This window comes from Globicephala melas, chromosome 6, assembly GCF_963455315.2.
Source record: "Globicephala melas chromosome 6, mGloMel1.2, whole genome shotgun sequence".
NCBI lineage: Eukaryota > Metazoa > Chordata > Mammalia > Artiodactyla > Delphinidae > Globicephala > Globicephala melas.
The window spans coordinates 22,510,082-22,533,368 of NC_083319.1; the positions used below are offsets into that span (position 1 = coordinate 22,510,082).

General features: G+C 41.0%; 1 protein-coding gene and 1 pseudogene across 1 annotated transcript; one reads left to right on the forward strand and one right to left on the reverse strand.

Moving 5' to 3' along the window:
- Positions 1–5,833: 5,833 nt before the first annotated feature.
- Positions 5,834–6,438, reverse strand: LOC115854670 (tricarboxylate transport protein, mitochondrial pseudogene; annotated as a pseudogene).
- A 5,471-nt stretch (positions 6,439–11,909) lies between these two features.
- Positions 11,910–12,812, forward strand: OR2K2 (olfactory receptor family 2 subfamily K member 2). Its single transcript, XM_030859172.2, is given in 3 exon segments — positions 11,910–12,236; positions 12,239–12,414; positions 12,416–12,812. Coding segments are annotated over 3 exon segments (900 nt in total).
- The last annotated feature ends 10,475 nt before the right edge of the window (positions 12,813–23,287 follow it).

The following is a 23,287-nucleotide window of genomic DNA, read 5'->3' on the forward strand; positions in this document are numbered from 1 at the left end:
CATGCATGTGGAAACGAAAAGAAAACTGGAGTAGCAATAGTTACATCAGAAAAATTGACTTTAAAACAAAGACTGTGACAAGAAACAAAGAAGGACATTACATAAGGATCAAGGGATCAATCCAAGAGGAGATGTAACAATTGTAAATATATATGCACCCAACATAGGAGCACCTCAATACATAAAGGAACACCTAATACATAACATACACCTAAAACACCTAACATAGGAACACCTAAATACATAAAGTAAATCTTAGTAGATATAAAGGGAGAAATCAAGAGTAACACAATAATAGCAGGGGATTTTAACACCCCGCTTAATAATTTTCATATATAACGTACAGCAGTGTTAATTATATTTATATGTTGTACTTTATATTCCCAGTACTTATTTAACTCATAACTGTCAGTTTGTACCTTCATTCAATTTTCCTACCTCCCAGCCCCCACCTCTGGTAACTACATATCTAATCTCTTTTTCTGTGAGTTTGTCTTTGAAGTAAAATTGACCTACAACACTATGTTAGTTCCTGGTGCACGGCATAATGATTTGGTATTTCTGTACATTACAAAATGATCACCAGGATAAGTCTGGTTACTATCTGTCACTGTACAAAGATGTTATATTGTTATTGACTTATTCCCCACACTGTACATTTTATCCCCATGACTCATTTATTTTGTAGCTGGAAGTCTGTACCTCTTAATCTCCCTTACTTGATTCTCTCATGCATCCAACTCCCGTCCCCTCTGGTAACCACCTCTTTGTTCTCTATATCTGTGACTCTGTTTTTGCTCTGTTTGTTCAGTTGCTTTGTTTTTTAAATTCCACATGTAAGTGAAATCATACAGTGTTTGTCTTGTTCTGTCTGAATTATTTCACTTAGCAGCATGCCCTCAAGGTCCATCCATGGTGTTGCAGATGGCAAGATTTCATTATTTTTTAAGACTGAGTAATATTCCATTGTATTTATATGTATATATGTGTGTATATATATGTATATATATACATATACACACATATACGTATATATACATATCACAGCTTCTTTATCCATCTGTTGATGGGGACTTAGGTTGCTTCCATATCTTGGCTCTTGTAAATAATGTTGCAATGAACATGGAAGTGCATATATCTCTTTGAGATAGTCATTTAGTTTTCTTTGGATATGTTCCCAGGAGAGGGATTGCTGGATCATATGGTAGTTCTATTTTTAATTTCTTGAGGAAACTTCATACTGTTTTCCATAGTGACTGTACCAGTTTATATTCCCACCAACAGTGCACAGGGTTCTCCTTTCTCAGTATTGAATTTTTTTTAATAGATGGTGAAATGTTCTAGGATTGATTGTGCTGATATTTGCATGACTCTGTGAATACACTAAAAAAAAATCATTGAATTGTACAATTTAAATGGGGGCAATTGTATGGTATATGAATTATATCTTAGTAAAGTTGTTTTAAAAAAAAGACAATCCATTGTAACTGGGTCATTTTAGAGTATTTGTAAGTTATAGATAACGAAACATGTACTGATTATTTTTCCATACACACTATTTGTTAAAATATGTTAATAAATTGTGTTCCCTAACAAAATGAAGCACAAGATACCTCTAGATACCCATGGAAATGGCTAAAATCAAAAAGAGCTACAATACCAAGCATTGGCACAGATATAGAGTAACAGAATTGTCATATATTACTAATGCAGTTTCAAAATGGTACAGCATCTTTTTAAAAAAATAAATTTATTTATTTTTGGCTGCAGTGGGTCCTCGTTGCTGCGTGTGGGCTTTCTCTAGTTGAGGCGAGTGGGGGCTACTCTTCATTGCAGTGTACGGGCTTCTCACTGCGGTGGCCTCCCCTGTTGTGGAGCACGGGCTCTAGGCGTGTGGGCTTCAGTGGTTGTGGCATGCGGGCTCAGGAGTTGTGGCTCACAGGCTCTGGAGCGCAGGCTCAGTAGTTGTGGCTCACGGGCTCAGTTACTCCGTGGCATGTGGGATCTTCCTGGACCAGGGCTCGAACCCGTGTCCCCTGCATTGACAGGCGGATTCTTAACCACTGTGCCACCAGGGAAGCCCCCTCGTACAGCATCTTTAAGAAACAGTTTGGTATATCATATGAAGTTAAGCATATACTTGCATTATGACCCAGAAATTTTACTCCAGAGTATTTACCCAGGAGTAATAAAATAAAAACCTATGTTTGCACAAAAACTTGTAAGTGAAGAGCAGAATTATTCATAATAGCTCAGAATTGAAAACAATTCAAATGTCTATCAAGTAGTGAATAAACCATTGTGACAGATTTATACAGTGGAATACTACTCAGTAATGAAAAGAAATGACCAATACAAATATAAAACATTTTGCTAAGTGACAAGGCTGTATATTATATAATTCTATTTATAGGAAATTCTAGAAAAGGAAAACTATAGTGACAGAAATCAGATCAGCAGTTTCAGGCATGAGCTCAGGGGAGACTGACTGCAAATGGGCACAAGAGAACTTCTTAGTTGTTGGTAATATTCTATACCTTGATTATGGCCATAAAACAAATTATGGGGCTTCCCTGGTGGCGCAGTGGTTGAGAGTCCGCCTGCCGATGCAGGGGACACGGGTTCGTGCCCCGGTCCGGGAAGATCCCACATACCGCGGAGCGGCTGGGCCCGTGAGCCATGGCCGCTGAGCCTGCGCGTCCGGAGCCTGTGCACTGCACTGGGAGACCCCACAACAGTGAGAGGCCCGCATACCCAAAAAAAAAAAAACAAATTATGGCTCTCACTTATTTAAAACAGCTCCCCATTGTCCACAAAATTAAATTTAACCTACTTAGTCTGGCATAAAAACCATTTATGGGGCTTCCCTGGTGGCGCAGTGGTTGAGAGTCCACCTGCCGATGCAGGGGACACAGGTTCGTGCCCTGGTCCGGGAAGATCCCACATGCCGCGGAGCGGCTGGGCCCGTGAGCCATGGCCGCTGAGCCTGCACGTCTGGAGCCTGTGCTCTGCAACGGGAGAGGCCACAACAGTGAGAGGCCCGCGTAACGCAAAAAAAAAAACCCAAAAAAACCCATTTATGATGTTATTACTGCCTAGTCTTAACAACTTGTAAGTTTATGCTTCTGCCTGACTTTTGTCAATCAAAACAACTTTCAGATGCAAGAATGTGCTAATCTAGAAGTTCTGTGTTTAGAAAATAAGGCTTCTTGAGACCTCCTTGTTCACCAACAATTCCAGTGTGTGCCTGGAATCTTTTTTGAGTCATCTGTGGAGAAGCCTCCATGGGCCCTCTGTACATTTCTGCTCACATAATTCCGTCACGAAATGTATACAATCTGAGTGCTTTTAGCTGTTCTTTTTTTATATGTAGCTCCCAATATTACACTTTAAATTTCTTGACAAAATAACTTTCTCTTTGAATCCCTAAAGAATATTTACTCACAGAATGTATCCTATCTTTTAATTGATTTTACCGAGGCTTTTTAGTCTGAGATCAGCTCACCAGTTCTGACCGCAGCTTGAATAAACTCCTGCCTAAAGGAAAAAACGTCTCAAATCCAAAATCCTTACCAAGTTCACACTACACAGTCTCTCACAAATATTACCCTTAAATAGTCTGAATTCCTGACCCAGACTCCATGGGATATGAGAAAATGGCTATTGTTTTACGGCAATAAGTTTTGGTTACTTTGTTATGTAGCGACAGGAAACTGATACTTCTGATAGTAAATTTTCATACCATGTTGGGAAATCACTTAAAATCTACTAAAGGTGGGCTTCCCTGTTGGTGCAGTGGTTAAGAATCCGCCTGCCAATGCAGGGGACATGGGTTTGAGCCCTGGTGCAGGAAGATCCCACATGCTGCGGAGCAGCTAAGCCCGTGCGCCACAACTACTGAGCCTGTGCTCTAGAGCCCGTGAGCCACAGCTACTGAGCCTGTGTGCCACAACTACTGAAGCCCGTGCACCTAGAGCCTGTGCTCTGCAACAAGAGAAGCCACCTTAATGAGAGGCCTGCGCACTGCAACGAAGAGTAGCCCCCACTCGCTGCAATTAAAGCCCGTGCACAGCAACGAAGACCCAATGCAGCCATAAATAAATAAATAAAATAAAATAAATAAATATATAAAAGCTAGAGTAAATATTAAAAAAAAATCTACTAAAGGTGACTTAAGCGTGTTCTATCACTTATTGCTTTCACTCCTAAGTATAAACTCATGCACAGACATGAACCAAAAGGTACACATGCAGGTTTGTAACAACATTAGTTGAAGTAGCCAAAAGGTGGAGCGAGCCAATTAAAATGTCTAACAACAGAACAGTGGATAAAGTATGTTATGATCATAAAATGGACTATCATATAGTAATAAAAACTGGACAAACTGCAGCCACATCAACGTGGATCTTGCAAGCATACTGTGGAGGGAAGGAAGCCAAACATACCACAATGCATAATCTGATGGCATAAAATCAGCAGGTAATGTTCTGTGTGTCCTCGAGAAAAATGTGTATATGTATATTTTGTTGGGTGGGTGTTCTATAGATCATGTGAAATCTGGTTGGTTTATAGTGTTGTGCCAGCCTCCTATATCCTTGTTGGTATGCTATTTAGGTTTTTTTTTAACCAATTATTGAGAATTCAGTATTAAAGTCTTCAACTATTATTGTTGAAATGTCTAGTTCTCCCTCTTATTCTGTCAGTTTCTGTTTTGAGTGTTTTGGGGCTCTTCTTTTCAGGTGCATATATATATTTATTTTATTTAGGCTTTAAAAAATTTATTTTATTATTTTTTAAAATTTATTTACTTATTTGTTTTTGGCTGCATTGGGTCTTCGTTGCTGTGTGCAGGCTTTCTCTACTTGCGGCCAGCGGGGGCTACTCTTCGTTGCGGTGCATGGGCTTCTCATTGCCGTGGCTTCTCCTGTGGAGCACGGGCTCTAGGCGTGCGGGCTTCAGTAGTTGTGGCTCGTGGGCTCTAGAGCGCAGGCTCAGTAGTTGTGGTTCATGGGCTTAGTTGCTCCGCAGCAAGTGGGATCTTCCTGGACCAGGGCTCGAACCCGTGTCCCCTGCATTGGCAGGTGGATTCTTAACCACTGCCACCAGGGAAGTCCCTATATATATATTTATAATTGTGTGTCTTCTTGATGGGTTGACCTTTCTATCATTACTAAATATGGGCCATATTTTCCTGTTTCTTTGCATTCATCATATTTTGTTGTTGAAAACTGGACATTAAAAATAATATTTGTGGCAAATCTGGAAATCAGATTCCCTTCCCATTCCAGAACTTGTTGCTGTTGGTGTGTTCTATTTTTAGTGATTTCCTGAACTAATTCTGTAAAGTCCCAATTCTTTATTGGACCTGACCAATGAAGTCTCTACTCAGTTAGCTGAATGGTCAGCTAATGACTGGACAGAGATTTCCTTGAATACACTGCACCAAGAAGCTCCCCATTCTGGCAGCTACTCCTGTTCCCCCATTAGCCAAAGCTCAATTATCCAAGAATAATAATAGAGAATAGCTAAGACGAGCCAACACCCTATAATTCAATTTGAGCTATCACTATTTTTTTTTTTTTTTCTTTTGCGGTACGCGGGCCTCTCACTGTTGTGGCCTCTCTCCCGTTGCAGAGCACAGGCTCCGGATGCGCAGGCTCAGCGGCCATGGCTCACGGGCCTAGCCGCTCCGCGGCATGTGGGATCTTCCCGGACCGGGGCAGGAACCCGTGTCCCCTGCATCGGCAGGCGGACTCTCAACCACTGCGCCACCAGGGAAGTCCCTATCACTATTTTTATAGATCCTTAGTCTTCCCACCCAGACCCTCAGTGCTCAGTCCGTCTTCCACCCTTTGTTGAGCAGCTTCACTACCTCATCGTAGATGATGAACACGAGGGCCACGTCCAGGCAGGTTCGGCCCCGTAGGGGGACGATGCCACTGCAGAACGCTTTGAGCTCCTCATACCTCAGGACCTGTGAGCAGCCATCCGTGTTCGGTGTTGCTCCGCCTCCCGGCCCTGCATCCGGTCTTGACCTAGTCCAGAGGTGTGTTCCCAAAGACGCTGGCTGCGCTCGCGATAGCTTGAAAACCCCGTGATCAGCAATTTCCCGGGCTCGCCGGAGCTGGGCGCTGGGTACCGGTTGTGCAGGGAGCTTCTGACCAAGAAGCGGACGGCCCGGTGGGATCTGCCGGCTGGCGGCCCTGGTAAGTCCTCTTCAGCCCATGTTCCCGAACAATCTCCCTGACCCCGTGGAGGAATCCTCTGTACTGTGGGTTTAGGGGAGATCTGGTCGTGTATGAACTTCACCTGGATGGTCTCCCTGGGCGCACAACCACCACGGCCTCGGCCTCGCGGGCGCTCAGGCCACACAGCAGCACACGTGCTGTCCAGCGGCCCCTGGGCATCCTGCGCGTGGGTGCTGAGGGCTGCGACCATCTGGACGTGATGGCTGCTTTGGGGCTGGAGCCGTAGAGTGGGGAGGAGGCCTCGGTGCGGCCCGGTGCACCAGGACGGCCGACCTCCTGCCATACTCAGTCCCAGTGCCCAGGGACCCGGCTGTGCGAACGCGCGTAGGGCTGCACCTGTGTCATCATGTACCCGGTGGGGAAGGTGATGCAAACTGCGATCCGGCCGCTAGGGAGCCTGTGGGGACCAGGAACCCGCTCCTGAGAACCCCGCCGCCCCGCCTCTGCGGACTTTGCTGCGTCTGAGCCGCTGGGAGGCCTAGCCGGTCCCCACGCTCCACCTCCGTTTTCCTGGCGAGGCACGGCGGGGTGACACACAGGTCAAGCCCCTCCGGAGTGAACTTGTAAAAACATTTATGATTAGGCATTTAGGTGCCCCAAATATAAAAATATTGTGGAGATTCTTGCAGCCATTGATAATTCAGTGACTAAAAAAGTTTAATATTTCTGTAAGAAAAATACCTTAGTAAAAAAAATATTAAAAATTTTTTTATTTTATTGAAGTATAGTTGACTTACAATGTGTTAATTTCTGCTGTACAGGAAAGTGATTCAGCTATATATATATATTCTTTTTCGTATTTATTTCCATTTTGGTTTATTGCAGGATATTGAATATAGTTCCCTGTGCTCTACAGTAGGACCTTGTTGTTTATCCAGTTTATATAATAATAGTTTGCATCTGCTGATCTGAAACTCCCAATCCATCCCTCCCCCACCCTCCTTCCCCTTGGCAACCACAAGTTCGTTCTCTGTGTCTGTGAGTGTGTTTCTGTTTCATAGATAAGTTCATTTGTGTCATATTTTAGATTCCACATGTAAGTGATATATGGTATTTGTCTTTCTCTTTGTGACTTACTTCACTTAGTATGATAATTTCTAGGCCCATCCATGTTGCTGAAAATGGTATTATTTCCTTCTTTTTTATGGTTGAGTAGTATTGCATGGTATATATGTACCACATCTTCTTTATCCATTCATCTGTCAGTGGACATTTAGGTTGTTTACATGAATTGGCTATTGTGAATTGCGCTGCTATGAATATAGGGGTACATGTATCTTTCTGAATTACAGTTTTGTTGGGCTATATGCCCAGGAATGGGATTGCTGAATCATATGGCAACTCTATTTTTAGTTAGAAAACATATTTTTTAATGAACTATTTAAGGATTAGTTGGAGGATAAGTCGCCCCTTTAATAACAAATACTTCAGTATTTAACAACAAGAACATTCTCTTACATAACCACAGTGCAGTTATGAAGATCAAGAAATTTAACTTAGGGACTTCCCTGGTGGTCCAGTGGTAAACAATCCGCCTTACAATGCAGAGGATGCGGGTTCAATCCCTGGTCAGGGAACTAAGATCGCACATGCCGCGGGGCAGCTAAGCACACGTGCCACAACTACTGAGCTCGTGTGCCTCAAGGAGAGAGCCCACGTTCCACAAACTACAGAGCCCATGCGCTCTGGAGCCCACACGCCACAGCTGGAGAGAGAAAACCCGCATGCCACAACTAGAGAGAAGGCCGCACGCCACAACAAAAGATCCTGCATGCCTCAGTGAAGATCCTGCATGCCACAACTAAGACCCAACATAGCCAAAAATAAATTAAATAAATAAATAAATCTTAAAAAAAATTTTAACTCAAAAAAAATAAAAAGAAAAAAGAAATTTAACTCTGATGCCATACTGTTATCTAATTCACAGCCCATATACCAATTTTGTCCATTGTCCTAATAACGTCCTTTAGAGCTGAATTTTTCCTGTTCTAATATTCAATGCTGGGTCATGCGTTGCCTTTAGCTGTCATGTCTCTTCAGTCTCCTGGAATATTTCCTTAGCCCTTTTGTTTTTCTGTTTCTCGACCTTGACATTTTTGAAAAGTATAGGCTGGTTATTTTGCAGAGTATCCCTCAATTTAATTTTGTCTGGTTTTCCCTCATGATTAGGTTCAGGTTATGTGTTTTTGAGAGGAATCCCACAGAAGTGATACTGCGTCCTCAGTGGAGGCATGTGGAGTCAATATGTCCCATTATTGGTGATGTTAAGGTGGCTCTCTGCTGTAAAGATATTATCATCTTGTTTTTGAAATTAATAAGTAGTTTGTGGTGAGATACTTTGACATTATGTAAATATCCTGTCTCATCCAGCTTTTACCTATGCAACTATGATATTTACATCTACCTACTGTAATATTTTACCTATGATAATCTATTACTATAACAACTTGAACCTTGATTGATGATTTTCTGACTATATCATTCTTCTATGTTTATATTTTGGCATCCTAGTGTAAGGCAGACCCCTCCTTTCCCCTCCCCTCCCCTCCCTCTCTTCCTCCCTCCCTTCCTTCCTTCTAAAAGAATTCATGCATTCTTATTTCAGTCTATGGACTATAATCCATTTTTACCATTAATTATTTTGATGCTCGAAATTATCTGTCCCAGACCTGGCCAATGGGAGCTTCATCAAGTGGGCTCCTATCGCCTTTTGAAATATCCCAGTTGTTCTTTGCATACTTCCTTATGTTCTAGTGCAATAAGGTACTCCCAGCTAATCTTGTCCTGTTCCTGCTCTAGTCTTGGCATCAGCCATTTCTCTAAGGAGCTACGATATGTTTCCTATTAGTTGCGAATTGCATTCATTTAGAAACCAAGGTGTGGGTGGAGGTGTTCCGTTGCTTAAACGCCCTCTCAATATGTGTAATTGAATAAAAGTTCTGATCACTTGTTGGGACAAGTGACTTAACGAGTAAACTTTCTTCCTTTAATCTCTGAAAACTAGAGAGCGGTTTCACAAATGAAAAAAATACATGTCTTAGAATTCTAAGGATACCTTTTCTCTATATACTGTTAAGTATTCTACACTGTAATCTTTCAAGAAAAAATCTTGATATAGCTAGCTTGGACAGGGAGGAGTAGAAGACTCTGTTTTTATGAGTTCTTTGAAATTATTTTGGGGGAACTGTGGTTCACTCTGTCTCAATTTTTAAAAGTTTGATATAATTGGATCTTTGGGACATTATCCCTGAAGGAGCCGAAGTTTCAAACCTGTGCGTATTATAGCTGCTGAACTATTAATTGTTCAGGGAGAACAGGTGTTTCCCCCAAACAACAGATGATTTAAATTTACATAGTATTTCAGTTGTTATACTTTGGTATTTTTAGTTACTGAGGTAACAGTCAATACTTTTTTTTTTTTTTTTTTTGCGGTACGCAGGCCTCTCACTGCTGTGGCCTCTCCCGTTGCGGAGCACAGGCTCCGGACGCGCAGGCTCAGCGGCCATGGCTCACGGGCCCAGCCGCTCCGCGGTATGTGGGATCCTCCCGGACCGGGGCACAAACCCGTGTCCCCTGCATCGGCAGGCGGACTCCCAACCACTGCGCCACCAGGGAAGCCCAACAGTCAATATTTTTGAAAAAAATGAATTGCATTGTTGACTTTCACGTAATATGTTTAACATTTTTAACATGGATGCATTCATTCTTTCTTGCACATAGCTACCTTTATGAAATATATCATAAACAATATTTTAATTGGAATTTGTGACAGGGAATTGAATTTTTCTTGGCTACTATTTCTAAACAGTGGAAAATATCAAGGTGCAGGCAACGGGGCTGATTTTTCATTCTAAAAAAATTGTGGGAGTGTCCTGTGAAGAGCTTCAGCACACGTCCCAAGCTAAGGTGTCGGCTCAGCCGTTTCACGAGGAACTCTGGTCTGAAGGGCAGGGGGCAAGGCTTCTGCACGGGGCCCGCTATGAGCAAGTGAAACAGACTAAGCACAAAGGGAAAAAAGGTGATGGGCTAGGCTTGAAGTCAGACTGCCAGATTTATGTCCTTTCCAGAAGAAGTGTGGATCCTCTAGCAACAAGAGGTGTGAAGAGAGAGGAACTTAAGGATGGCGGAGGAGTGAGACGTGGAGATCACCTTCCTCCCCACAAATATATCAAAAATGCATTTACATGTAGAACAACTCCTACAGAGCACCTAGTGAACACTGTCAGAAGACCTCAGACTTCCCAAAAGCTGTGTGGCTGACAGGATCTTGGTGCTCCGGCTGGCTGTCAGGCTTGAGCCTCTGAGGTGGGAGAGCTGAGTTCAGGACATTGGACCACCAGAGACCTCCCGGCCCCACGTAATATCAATCAGTGAGAGCTCTCCCAGATATCTCCATCTCATCGCTAAGACCCAGCTCCACTCAATGACCAGCAAGCTCCAGTGCTGGACACCCTATGCCAAACAACTAGCAAGACAGTAACACAATAATAGTAGGTGACTTTTTTTTTTTTTTTTTTTTGTGGTACACGGGCCTCTCACTGTTGTGGCCTCTCCCGTTGCGGAGCACAGGCTCCAGACGCGCAGGTTCAGCGGCCATGGCTCACGGGCCCAGCCGCTCTGCGGCATGTGGGATCTTCCCGGACCGGGGCACGAACCCGTGTCCCCTACATCGGCAGGCGGACTCTCAACCACTGCACCACCAGGGAAGCCCTAAGATAATTTTTAAAGGGAGTTTAATTTCTGCGTTTTCTGGATCTTCATGAGTTTTAATGTATAATAAGAGTATTGCCTGGGTATAATTTTTAGAACTATTTACATACAAAGGTATGGGTCCCAATAATGAATGAAACTGTACAGGGGATGTAATAGTGTTTAAATGAGGTGGGTTATTTGACATGACTTGTAAACTGGCTCTTACATAGAATCAGAATGGGTATCTACAATGCTTCAAACAATGTCATCATTTTTGAAACAAGTGTGTGGACCTCTAAGCTGTTAGCTGGAAAGGACAGAGTTCATTTAGACTCAGAACTTCATAGGTGTTAGTATAAAACTCATTTATTTCTTCCTTACAACATTCCTCCTCTTCTTCCACTGAAGATCATTACTGGTTTTTATTTTTACAAATGTGCTTTCTTTTCCTCATTTATTTGACTTTTTCTAATTAGTGCTCAATAGCTTATTCAATGTTATTTCATATTTTTTCATTACTCAGTACTTTCAAATCTTTACTGAAAACCTGCTGTGTGCCAAGCAAAGGATTACGAGCTGAGATTCAAATATTAAATTTGTTTATTCTTGTTTTCAAATTCACTCTTTTCTAAATTTTGTTTTGAAAGAAGGGCAAAGAAAACTGAAGAGACTTCTAATCTAGTGATTCTGCTTTTCAGACCCAACATCAAACTGGCTGAGCTCTAGTTGGTTCGTCTGTAAGTCGCCGACCCACCGCTGAGGGACACAGGCCAAACCTGTTTCCCCTCCTCTTAGATTGATAGATACATTGTCCTGTGATTTCTTATGGTAAAATTGTGCTTATAATAGCGAAAATAAGTTCGAAAGTGTTTTCTTAACTCAGTGAACATTATACTTTATCCCTCTCTTTGTGTCCTCAGATGAAATGAATAGAATAATATTAGAATAACTACAGGTAAAAGGAAGCAAATGCAAGGCGAAAATCTCACCAGTTGGAGGTTTTTTTTCCTGGAAGGTTTTTCTAGATACCCAAAGTTAGAGATTGTTCTCTTCGTCTTCAGCCTTGTAATGTGTCTGATAACCCTCTTGGGCAACAGCACTCTTATTTTAATCACTGTCCTAGGTTCATGCCTTCAAACTCCCATGTACTTGTTCCTTGGAAATCTCTCTTTCATGGATATTTGTTACACATCTGCTTCTGTTCCCACTTTGCTGGTGAACTTGCTGTCATCCCAGAAAACCATCATCTTTTCTGGGTGTGCTGTACAGATGTATCTGTCCCTTGCTCTGGGCTCCAGGAGCAATGCCTGCTCCTGGCTGTGATGGCATATGACCATTACGTGGCCATTTGCAAGCCGCTGAGATACCCCATCATCATGAACAGGCAGGTGTGTGTGCAGATGGCCACTGTCTCCTGGGTGATGGGCTCTCTGATAGCCCTGCTGGAAACCAGCTTCGCCCTGCAGATACCCCTCTGGGAATTTCATCCATCACTTCAAGTGTGAAATTCTGGCAGTGCTGAAGCTAGCTTGCACAAGGTCATTGGTCATGGACACGATCATGCTGGTGGTCAGCATGCTCCTTCTGCCCGTTCCAATGCTCTTAATTTGCATCTCTTATGTCGTCATCCTTTCCACTATTCTGAGAATCAGCTTAGCAGAGGGAAGAAACAAAGCTCTTTCTACCTGGGGTGCTCACTCAACTGTGGTGTTCTTGTATTATGGGGCTTCACTCTCCATGTACCTAAAGCCTTCTTCGTCAGGCTCACAAGAAATAGATAAAATCATCTCGTTGCTTTATGGAGTTCTTACCCCTACGCTGAACCCCATAACTTACAGTTTATGTGCTGTGAAAAAGTGCTGGGCCAAATAGACTTGCAACAAATACAGGAAAATCTCTGACTGGGGGCCTGCGGTTTCACCAGGGGTATGCTCCTGGCAGAACTCACCAGAGAGATTCAAGACAATACACTCACCCTTAGAACACTGACTTGAACTTGAGTTCTTTCATCTTACAGCTGTGAGATAGGTGTATACAGAGTGATTGTGTGGGCGATAATAGGCTCCAATTTGCATTTAGTAGTAATTTCTGTCTTTTCTGTCTTATGCTTGTGAGAAGTTTGGGGCTATAGGGTCATCACACATTTGCTCCAGAAGGAAACTTGTATGAATTTAGAGTCAGTGAATGTTGGTGCAGAAGAAACTTCTCTATCATTTCTGCCTTAAATCCTTTCCAGAATGAGGTGAGAGCATAAAGAAACAAAGAAACAATAGACATTGGCCTTGGTTACTTAAGCGAGAAAACAGAATCAGTGAAACAGAATCAATGAAAAATGAAAAGACTTGCTCAACATCACAGCTGTAGGACCAGAACTGCGACCCTTATCCTTTGGACTTCTTTGCCAGAGCTTGTTCTACACACTGAGTGGCTCCCTAATTACCCTTCCTCATTCAAAACTCCTCATTAAAACTCTTGACTCCCTGAATAAGGCAGCAATGCCTACTTGATTTGCTCAGCTGTCAACCTTGCTTTTCTAAGCACCTAGATACTTGCACAAATTGTATGCATTTCTATGCCAGTATACCACCCATACACTAATTAGGTCTTTTTTTTATGTGTGTTTGTCTTTTTTTCTTCATTGGATGATTGACTTCACAAAGTCATGGGTTCCTGTTATTTTGTACCTTTTGTTTACAGCAGTCATCCGGTAAACTAATAAATTTATAGCTTTCAACCAATTTCTTTATTTGAAAAGTAAGTACCATTTGTGAAAATTATGAAGAAGAAACAGCGTGGGCAAGGAGGTCAATTGCTTTGTTAATATCCAACAATTACAGAGACTATATTTACATTTGTTGTTTTAAATCTTTTATTTGTATGAAAATATTGCTTCTTAAAAATGCAGATTCTGGGTCCCTACTCTCAGATGTTCTGATTCAGTAATAATCTAATAGTTTCAGATTATTCTGATAAATCTGCCCTTATAATAGATCCCCAAGAAACTCTGAAATAGGTTATAAGATGACCATACATTGGGAGACATTATTTCCAGTGAAAACCTATCATTCCAACAGAAAAGTGGGAATAGCTCTAATTTATCCGTTTTTCCTTTTCCTTTTGTTTTTTCCCCCATTCTTTCTGCCTCCATGTGTCCCTTCTTACTTGCTTACCTCCACTTCTACAGTAGGGAAAGGGAGAGGGTTTTGAGTGGAGGAAGGTTAACCTACTTGAAAAATTTCAAAATACGAAAGACCTAAAAACTTCTAGTATTGGACGTTGAGTTCTGGATCGTTTAACTCTTAGACCATTCCCTTGGATCTGCGGCTTCCATTACATGTTCCTGGATGTGTAGCCCACACAGAGAGACCCTTGAAATAATCCCATGGCAAAATTCTGGTGATGGAGCAAGGGGGCAAATTTAGTGCCAGATGTTGTTGCCAAGAGATGTTTGATGGTGGGGGATGGAAACAAGCCCTGAGTAGGTGGTTTTAGGATGGTAGGGGAGAGCTGACCAGGAAGCTTTCATCCTAGAAGTAATTCTTTTTCTCTTAAATACCTCAGCCTTTTCAACCCAGCTACCACACTCATTTCCTGGCAATTTCGAAATCATTTTGAAGTGACATTTGATAGTAGGCTTTTATTAGAGTAGCAGAGCTGGATTTTATAGTAGAGTCGAATGAATTGTCTGCCTCCTAGACTTAGTTATAATATGTGTGGTACCAAATATAAACAGGAAGAACCAGAGTTACAGAAGTAGCTGAAATCTTTACTGCAAAGAATGAGCTATGAGAATTTGAAGACACAGAGACTGAACACCCTTAGTAATTAGTATATCAGCTTCGACACAGGGAACTGAGCATATTGATGGGTCACTGAAGTAGGTTATAAATGATCCTGATGTCAGAAGAGGACCCAGGATGGAACCCTGGCAGATACCTCCCTAGTAGCTTTTGGCTAAGAGATTAGGAGTTACAGTAGTTACAGTGATATGTTACATACAGTTACTGTGAAAAACAACAAGTGAATATAAATATAAATGTGTTTCATATATTACAGGCAATACTAAAGTTCATTATTGGCAAATGGTACATTCTGTCATTTGGGTTAGATTCCATCTCAACCAGTACTAATTACAGTCATTAGTTTTATAGATTGTCAGGTAAGGGATCCTTGTCAGGTATCATTAAAAAGAGGAATATATTTGACAGAGAAGGTAAAACCACCTCTGACAGAGTCAGTTCTTGAATGAATGATATGACCAGATTTATGCTTCAGAAAAATCAGATCCTGTCACTTCCCCGTTTAAATCCCTTAGTGGCTTCTTATTACCATAAGCTTGAAGTCCTTAAGATGACATGCATAGACTTTCATAATCTGATTACCCACTATTTACATCCTCTGCTCCGGGAACCCCAAATTCCTTTTAGTTCTGTTAAAGTGTTGTGCTCTGTCTTGCTTCTTTTATTAAGAGCACTTAGCACAATTTGAAATTTGATAATAATTTGTGGGTGTACTTGTTTAATATCTCTCTCACTAGTCTGTGGGTTCATTGAGGCAAGGACTGTATCAATTTCATTTTCCACTGTAGACCCAGAGCTTAGCGCAAGGTCTGGCGCAGGGAAGACATTCGGTGCATACTTTTTGTGAAGGACCAAGTGCTCAGTGAATATCTGTTGAATACAAATATGCATATAATAAACTTTTGACGGCTCTTCAAGTAGGTACTTGACCATTCCTGCGGTGAGAGAGATGAGGATGTCAAAGGTGACTTCCAGGTGTCAAAGAAGGCTGATAGGGCTTCCCTGGTGGCGCAGTGGTTGAGAGTCCGCCTGCCGATGCAGGGAACACGGGTTCGTGCCCCGGTCCGGGAGGGTCCCACATGCCGCGGATAGGCTGCGCCCGTGGGCCATGGGCGCTGAGCCTGCGCGTCCGGAGCCTGTTGCTCCGCAACGGGAGGGGCCACTGCAGTGAGAGGCCCGCATACCGCAAAAAAAAAGAAGGCTGATATGTCATTAACTGCCACAGGGGATACTTGAAGAGGACCAAGTTTGGGGGTTGAAGGGTAAACCATGAGTTTTAATTTAGACATGTGGAATTTGTCATGATTTTGAGATATGTAAGAGATATCAAGGAGTCAGTTGGATATGCTAGTGTGGAATTAACAAGAGAGATCAGCCTGGAGATATAAACTTGTGACATATTTGCATATATGTAATAATTTAAGTATTGAACATGGTTAACTTAACTAGGGAGAGAGTATACAGTGAGAAAATTGCCTAAGTGAAACTAGAGGAACACTAATATTTAAAGCCCATCAAATAAGAAAAACCAACAAAGCGACATTGAAAAGGAGCAACCTCTAAAGCAGGGAGAGGGCAGAAGCCAGAAGACAGATTCCAGTTTTGATCAAGATGAAATAAGCCCACTCTACCCTGCTTTTCCCACGGACTGCAATTAAAAACTAGACAGAATGCATGGACCAGTCATTTGAGGGCTCTGAAAAATAAATGGTAGCACACAGACCTGGGAAGGAAACTAGAACACAAGGTACCAACAAACTGATGGTGAATTTTTTTATTTTTTCTTTCTCTCCTCCACCCATCCAGCACCTCTTGGCCTAGACTCAAGGGCAGCCTGAAACCCAAACCTACACACTGGGTTCAGAGAGAAAGATAGAAGGAGCTCCAAGAGAAGCTCCCTTTTTGTGGTCTGAAAAGGAGAAATGGGGAGCAAAGGAAATTTCCTGTTATAAAAAAAATTATCTCTGGGCCAAACTCCCAGGCAATCCTGTGGTGACAGTGGCAGCTCCAGCAGTGGTGTCTGGGCAGGCACCTAAAATCCTTAGGAAAGAGAACCTTCTTCCTGCCTGGAGGAACTGTGGTCCCACGAGCTTGGGAATAGTTCCCACTGCTTTTTTTCTCTCTATCCTCTCACTCTTTCGTACCTGAGGCAGGGACTTCCAGCCTCCAGAACTATGAGAAAATACATTTTTGTTATCTAAGCCACCCATTCTGTGGTACTCTATTATGGCAGCCTGAGCAGACTAATGCATGGCCCTTGCCTCCATCTCCAAGGCCAGCAAAGATGAGTCCAGTCTTCCTCATACTGCATCACTCTGACCCTGCTTATGTCATCGCATCTCTTTCTCTAACTATCTCTTCCATCTCCTTCTTCCAGTTTTAAGGGCCTTTGTGATGACGTGGGACCAAGACAGATAATCTCTTTATTTTAAGGTTAGCTGATTACAACCTAATGCCATCTGCAACCTTTATCTTCTTTGCTATCTAATCTAACATATTCACTGATTCTGCATCCTGATTGGATGTGGCCATCTTTGGGACCTTTATTTTTCCTGCTACATCTTGATTTCAAAAGGACTGTGCTGTGAAATGGGAGCACTTTTGGATTCTTGGACATTCATGCAGATCTTACTCCAATTCCTAAAGACCCAGAATGACACTGCAGTATATATGTCAGTGAGTCTGCCTATGAATTGCAGGTGATTGAGATTCACTTCAGAGTTCACACATGGAAACTCTGAAGACAGCCCCATGGTTATTTCCTCAGTTTGCATGTAATATTTGGAATAGATATTATCAGCAAGTGGCACATCCCCACGTTGGCCCTATGAATTATGGAATAAGGAAGATTGTAGTCGGAAAATCCAAGCTGAGGCCCCTGGAACTTCTCTTTGCTACAAAATTATAACATTAAAGACCATGTTGCAGAACTTCCCTGGTGGCACAGTTGTTGGGAGTCCACCTGCCAATGCAGGGGACATGGGTTCAAGCCCTGGTCCAGGAAGCTCCCACATGCCGTGGAGCAACAAAGCCCGTGTGCCACAACTACTGAGCCTGTGCTCTAGAGCCCGCGAGCCACAACTACTGAGCCCACGTGCTGCAACTACTGAAGCCCGTGCGCCTAGAGCCCATGCTCCACAACGAGAGAAGCCACTGCAATTAGAAGCCCACATGCCACAACAAAGAGTAGCCCCTGCTCGCCACAACTGGAGAAAGCCAGCACACAGCAACAAAGACCCAATGCAGCCAAAAAAAAAAAAAGACCATATTGCATTCTTGGTGGAATCATAGAAATCAAAGGCTTGGCATAAAAAAGAACAAAATAATGCCATTTGCAGCAACATGGATGCATCTGGAGATTATCATGCTAAGTGAAGTAAGTCAGAAAGAGAAAGACAAATACCATATGATCTCACTTACATGTGGAATTGAAAATACGACACAAATGAACCTATTTATGAAACAGAAACAGAATCCCAGACATAGAGAATAAACTGGTGGTTGCCAAGGGGGAGAGAGGGGAGAGGGATGGATTGGGAGTTTGGGATTAGCAGATACAAACTGGTATATATAGAATGGCTAAACAACAAGGTTCTACTGTATAGCACAGGGAACTATATTCAATATTCTGTGATAAACCATAATGGAAAAGAATATGAAAAACAATGTGTATATATATATTTATATATTTTTATATATATATATTTATATATATATAAAAATATATATATATAACAATGTGTATATATATTTTTATATATATATATATATATATATATATAAAACTGAGCCACTTTGCTGAACAGCAGAAATTAACACAACTATATTTCAATTAAAGAAAAAAGGAAATCAAAGTCTTAGAAGATTCAAGGAGTGGTGATTTCTATCACATCCTCAACTTTCCAAATTGGTAGGTGCAAGAAGACTGACAGGTTTTGGGGAATGAAAATGAATTAAAATATACTTATTTTTATGGTGGTTCTAATTGCAGCTACTTTTCTAGACCTTATTAGAGTGGTGGCTTCCTTCCTTCCTCCCTGCCTCCCTCTCTCAAAAATATGAAAACAAGAAACCATCTGTTTTCACTTGGCAGAGTTAGCAGTATGCCTTTACCTCCACCAGATTACTTCAGGCCTTTTCCTCAATTCTCTAGTTCTAGTTAACAAATAGATATTGGGATATTGGTCTGTAGTTTTCTTTTCAAGTGATTTAAAAAATACTAATACATTTTAATTTATTTATTCATTAATTTAATGATTCAGTATATATTTACTCAATACTGAATGAGTGCGAGGTGCTTTTTTGGGTGTCATGGAGGATACAGACATAAGCAAAACATGTTTTTTTGTCCTTAGGAGTCCAAAATCTAACAGGAAAGACATGTGTGAAAAAATCTAAAAACCAAGGCAGAACAATCACTTCACATTATAAATAATGTTTTTATATTACCATACATCATGATGATAACAAACCTTTAGGTGATTTCTTTGTCTTGCTTTGGTTTAAGGGTAATGCTGGTCTCATAGAATGACTTAGGAAGTGTTTCTTCCTCTTCTATTTTTTGGAAAAGTCTGAGAGCATTGGTGTTAATTCTTCTTTAAATGTTTAGAAGAATTCACCAGTAAAGTTTCTGGTCCTGAGATTATCTTTGTTGTGAGAATTTTGATTATTGATTCAATATTTTTTACTAGTTATAGGTGGGTCCATATCTTCTATTTCTTCATGAGTCAGATTTGGTAGTTTGTGTGTTTCCAAATTGGAAAGGAAGAAATAAATAATCCTTGTTTGTAGATGACATGATCTTATGTATAGAAAATTCTATACAATTGAAAACAAACTCAGTGGTTGAAGATACAAGATCAACACACAAAAATCAGTGATATTTCTATACAATATCAGCTGACAATGCAAATAAGTTAAGAAAACAATTCCATTTGTAGTATCAAGAAGAGTAAAACACTTAGGAATAAATTTGATTTAAGAATTACAAGACTTGTACACTAAAAACTACAAAATTGTTGAAAGAAAATAAAGAAGACCTAAATAAATGGAAAAATATTTCATGGATTGGAAGACTTAATACTGTTATTAATTTTTAATTAAATTAAAAATTTAATTGTGGTTAAAAAACTCATACATAAAATTTACCATCTTAACCATTTTCAAGCATACAGTACCATAGTGTTAAGTATATTCACATTGTTGTGCAGCACATCTCCAGGACTTTTTCATCTTGCAAAACTGAAACTCTGTACACACTGAAAAACAACTCGCCATTTCTCCTCCTCGTAGCTCATGGCAACCATGATTCTACTTTCTGTTTCTATGAATTTGACTAGATGCCTCATATAAGTGGAATCAGACAGGATTTGTATTTTTGTGACTGGCTTATTTCACATAGTATAATGTCCTCAAGTTTCATCAATGTTGTAGCATGTGACAGAATTTCTTTTTTTAATGAGGTTGAAAAATATTTCATTGTATGTATATACCACATTTTCTTTATCCATTCATCTGTTGATTGACAGTTGGGTGGCTTCCACTTCTTGGCTATTGTGAATAATGCTGCGGTGAACATGGGTGTGCAGATATCTCTCTGAGATCCTGCTTTCAGTTCTTTTGGATATATATGCACAAGTGAGATTGTTGGGTCATATAGTAGTTCTACTTTTAGTTTTTTGAGAAACCTCCATAGTAGTTGTTAAGTTTTCCATACATCTACACCATATAACATTCCCACCAACAGTGCACGAGTGTTCAGTTTCCCCACATCCTTGCCAACACTTGTATTTTTTGTTTTTTGTTTTTCTTATATTAACCATCCTAATGGGAGTGAGGTGATATCTCATTGTGGCTTTGACTTTCATTTTTCTAATGATTAGTGATGTTGAGCATCTTTTCATATACTTTTTGGACATTTGTATATCTTCTTTACAGAAATGTCTATTCAAGTCTTTTGCCCATTTTAATTATTTTATTGTCTCTATTATGTCCTTAACTCTTCAATATGGGTAACTTGGCTCTTTTTTTTTCATTAAGACTTTAGACTAGTTTTAGGTTCACAGCAAAATTTAGGGGAAGGTACAGAGATTTCCCATATAATCCCTGCTCTTGCCCCCTTAGCCTCCACCATTATCGACATTCCCACCAGAATGATACGTTTGTTGATGAACCTACACTGACACATCATAGTCACCCAAAATCCATAGTTTACATTAGGGTTCACACTTGATGTTGCACATTCTATGGGTTTGTACAAATGTATAGTGACCTGTATCCATAATTATGTCATCAGAGTATGAAACTTTACAGTATTTGTAATTTATAAAATGGAGTAAATTTCTTAAACTTGAGCGTAATGCTTTCCTTGGACATTTTATGAGTACTCTGAAAACCTCCACCTCCAGTACTGCGCTGTTACTCATAAACAGAATCATTTCACTTTGAAGGCACTTCAAATTCCCTTAGGAAACTTTCTGAGAAGAAGAGTTCCCCTACTAATACGTCTCAATTGGATTTTCCCAAGTTCACTGCAAACCTATTGCCTACCCGTGGGGCTAAATCCCACGGTGTCTTATTTAACCTGTGAGCACCTCCAGGGCAGCAGGGCCACATGGGTTCTAAACCGTAATGGAGCCCAGGGAAACACAGCTCCCTCCAGGGCAGTCAGGACTGGCCTGTGACCTGTACTTGTGTAGTGGGAACGGTGTCATAATGAAGAACTGAGGTGCTATAGAGAAAGAAAAGCATTATGATTATCTTGGTTAGGTAAATTTTGTCAACAAAGGTATGTTCTAGTGCTATTTGGAGAGCTAAGTCAGGTAGCTGCTCCTCAGGGGCCATGGGAAGATCTTCTCCGAGGAGTTGTGGAGCATCTGGGATGAGAGAAGGACTAGGTAGAGCGGTGTGCGTGCATTTTACTGCTCCCTGAGCAAAGAAGTACCTTCCCAGTATGATTCTTTCTTCATCTTCTATTTCCTTTCCTCAAATGGGCCTTCAGATTAACCTATACAACATTTCCCTCTACAGGCAAACCTTGCTTTATTGTGCTTCACTTTATTGCACGTTGCAGGTAGTGGGTTTTTTTTGTTTTGTTTTGTTTTTTTACAAATTGAAGGTTTGTGGAAACCCTGTGTCGGGCAAGTCTATTAATGTCATTTTTTCCAACAGCATTTGCTCACTTCATGTCTCTGTGTCACAGTTTGATAATTCTTGAAATGAACTTTTTCATTACTATTATATTTGTTATGGTGATCTCTGATCTTTGATGTTACTGTTGTAATTGTTTTGGGGCACCATGAACTGTGCCCATATAAGATGGTGAACTTAATCCATAAATGTTGTATGTTGTCTGACTGGCCCACCAACCATTGTTCCCCCATCTTTTTCCCTCTTCTTGGGTTTCTCTAATCCCTGAGACACAATATTGAAATTAGACCAATTAAAACCTTACAGTGGCCTCTAAGTGTTCAAGTGAAAGGAAGATTCAAACATCTCTCACTTTAAATCAAAAGCTAGAAATGATCAAACTTACTGAGGAAGGCATGTCAAAAGCTGAGATAGGCTGAAAGCTAGGCCTCTTGTGCCAAACAGTTAGCCAAGTTGTGAATGCAAAGGATAAGTCCTTGGAGGAAGATTCACTACTGTAGTGAACGCATGAATCATAAGAAGGTGAAAACAGTCTTGTTGCTGAAATGGAGGAAGTTTTAGTGGTCTAGATAGAAGATCGAACCAGCCACAACATTCCCTTAAGCCAAACCTAAGCCAGAGAAAAAACCTAACTCTCTGCAATTCTATGAAGGCTAAGAGAAGTGAGGAAGCTACAGAAGAAAAGTTGGAAGCTAGCAGAGGTTGGTTCCTGAGGTTTAAGGAAAGAAGCTGTCTTTGTAGCATAAAAGTACAAGGTGAAGCAGCAAGTGCTGATGTAGAAGCTGCAACAAGTTATCCAGAAGGTCTAGCTAAGATAATTAATGAAGATGACTAAACAACAGATTTTCAGTGTAGACAAAATAGCCTTCTATTGGAAGAAGATACTATCTAGGATTTTCATAGCTAGAGAGGAGAAGTCAATGCCTGGTTTCAAAGCTTCAGCACACAGGCTGGCTCTCTTGTTAGGGGCTAATGCAGCTGGTGACTTAAGGTTAAAGCCAATGCTCATTTACCATTTTGAAAATCCTAGGACCCTGAAGAATTGTGCTAATCTACTCTGCCTGTGCTCTAGAAATGGAACAACAAAGCCTGGATGATAGCACATCTGTTTACAGCATGGGTTACTGAATATTTGAAGCCCACTGTTGAGACCTACTGCTTAGGAAAAAAGATGCCTTTCACAGTAAATATTATACTAATGCTCATTTGACAATGCACCCAGTCACCCAAGAGCTCTGATGGAGATGTACAATGAGATTCATGTTGTTTTCATGCCTGCTAACACAACATCCATTCTGCAGCCCGTGGATCAAGGAGTAATTTCAACTTTCAAGTCTTATTATGTGAGAAATACACCTCATAAAGCCATAACTGATGGGTCTGGACAAAGTCAGTTGA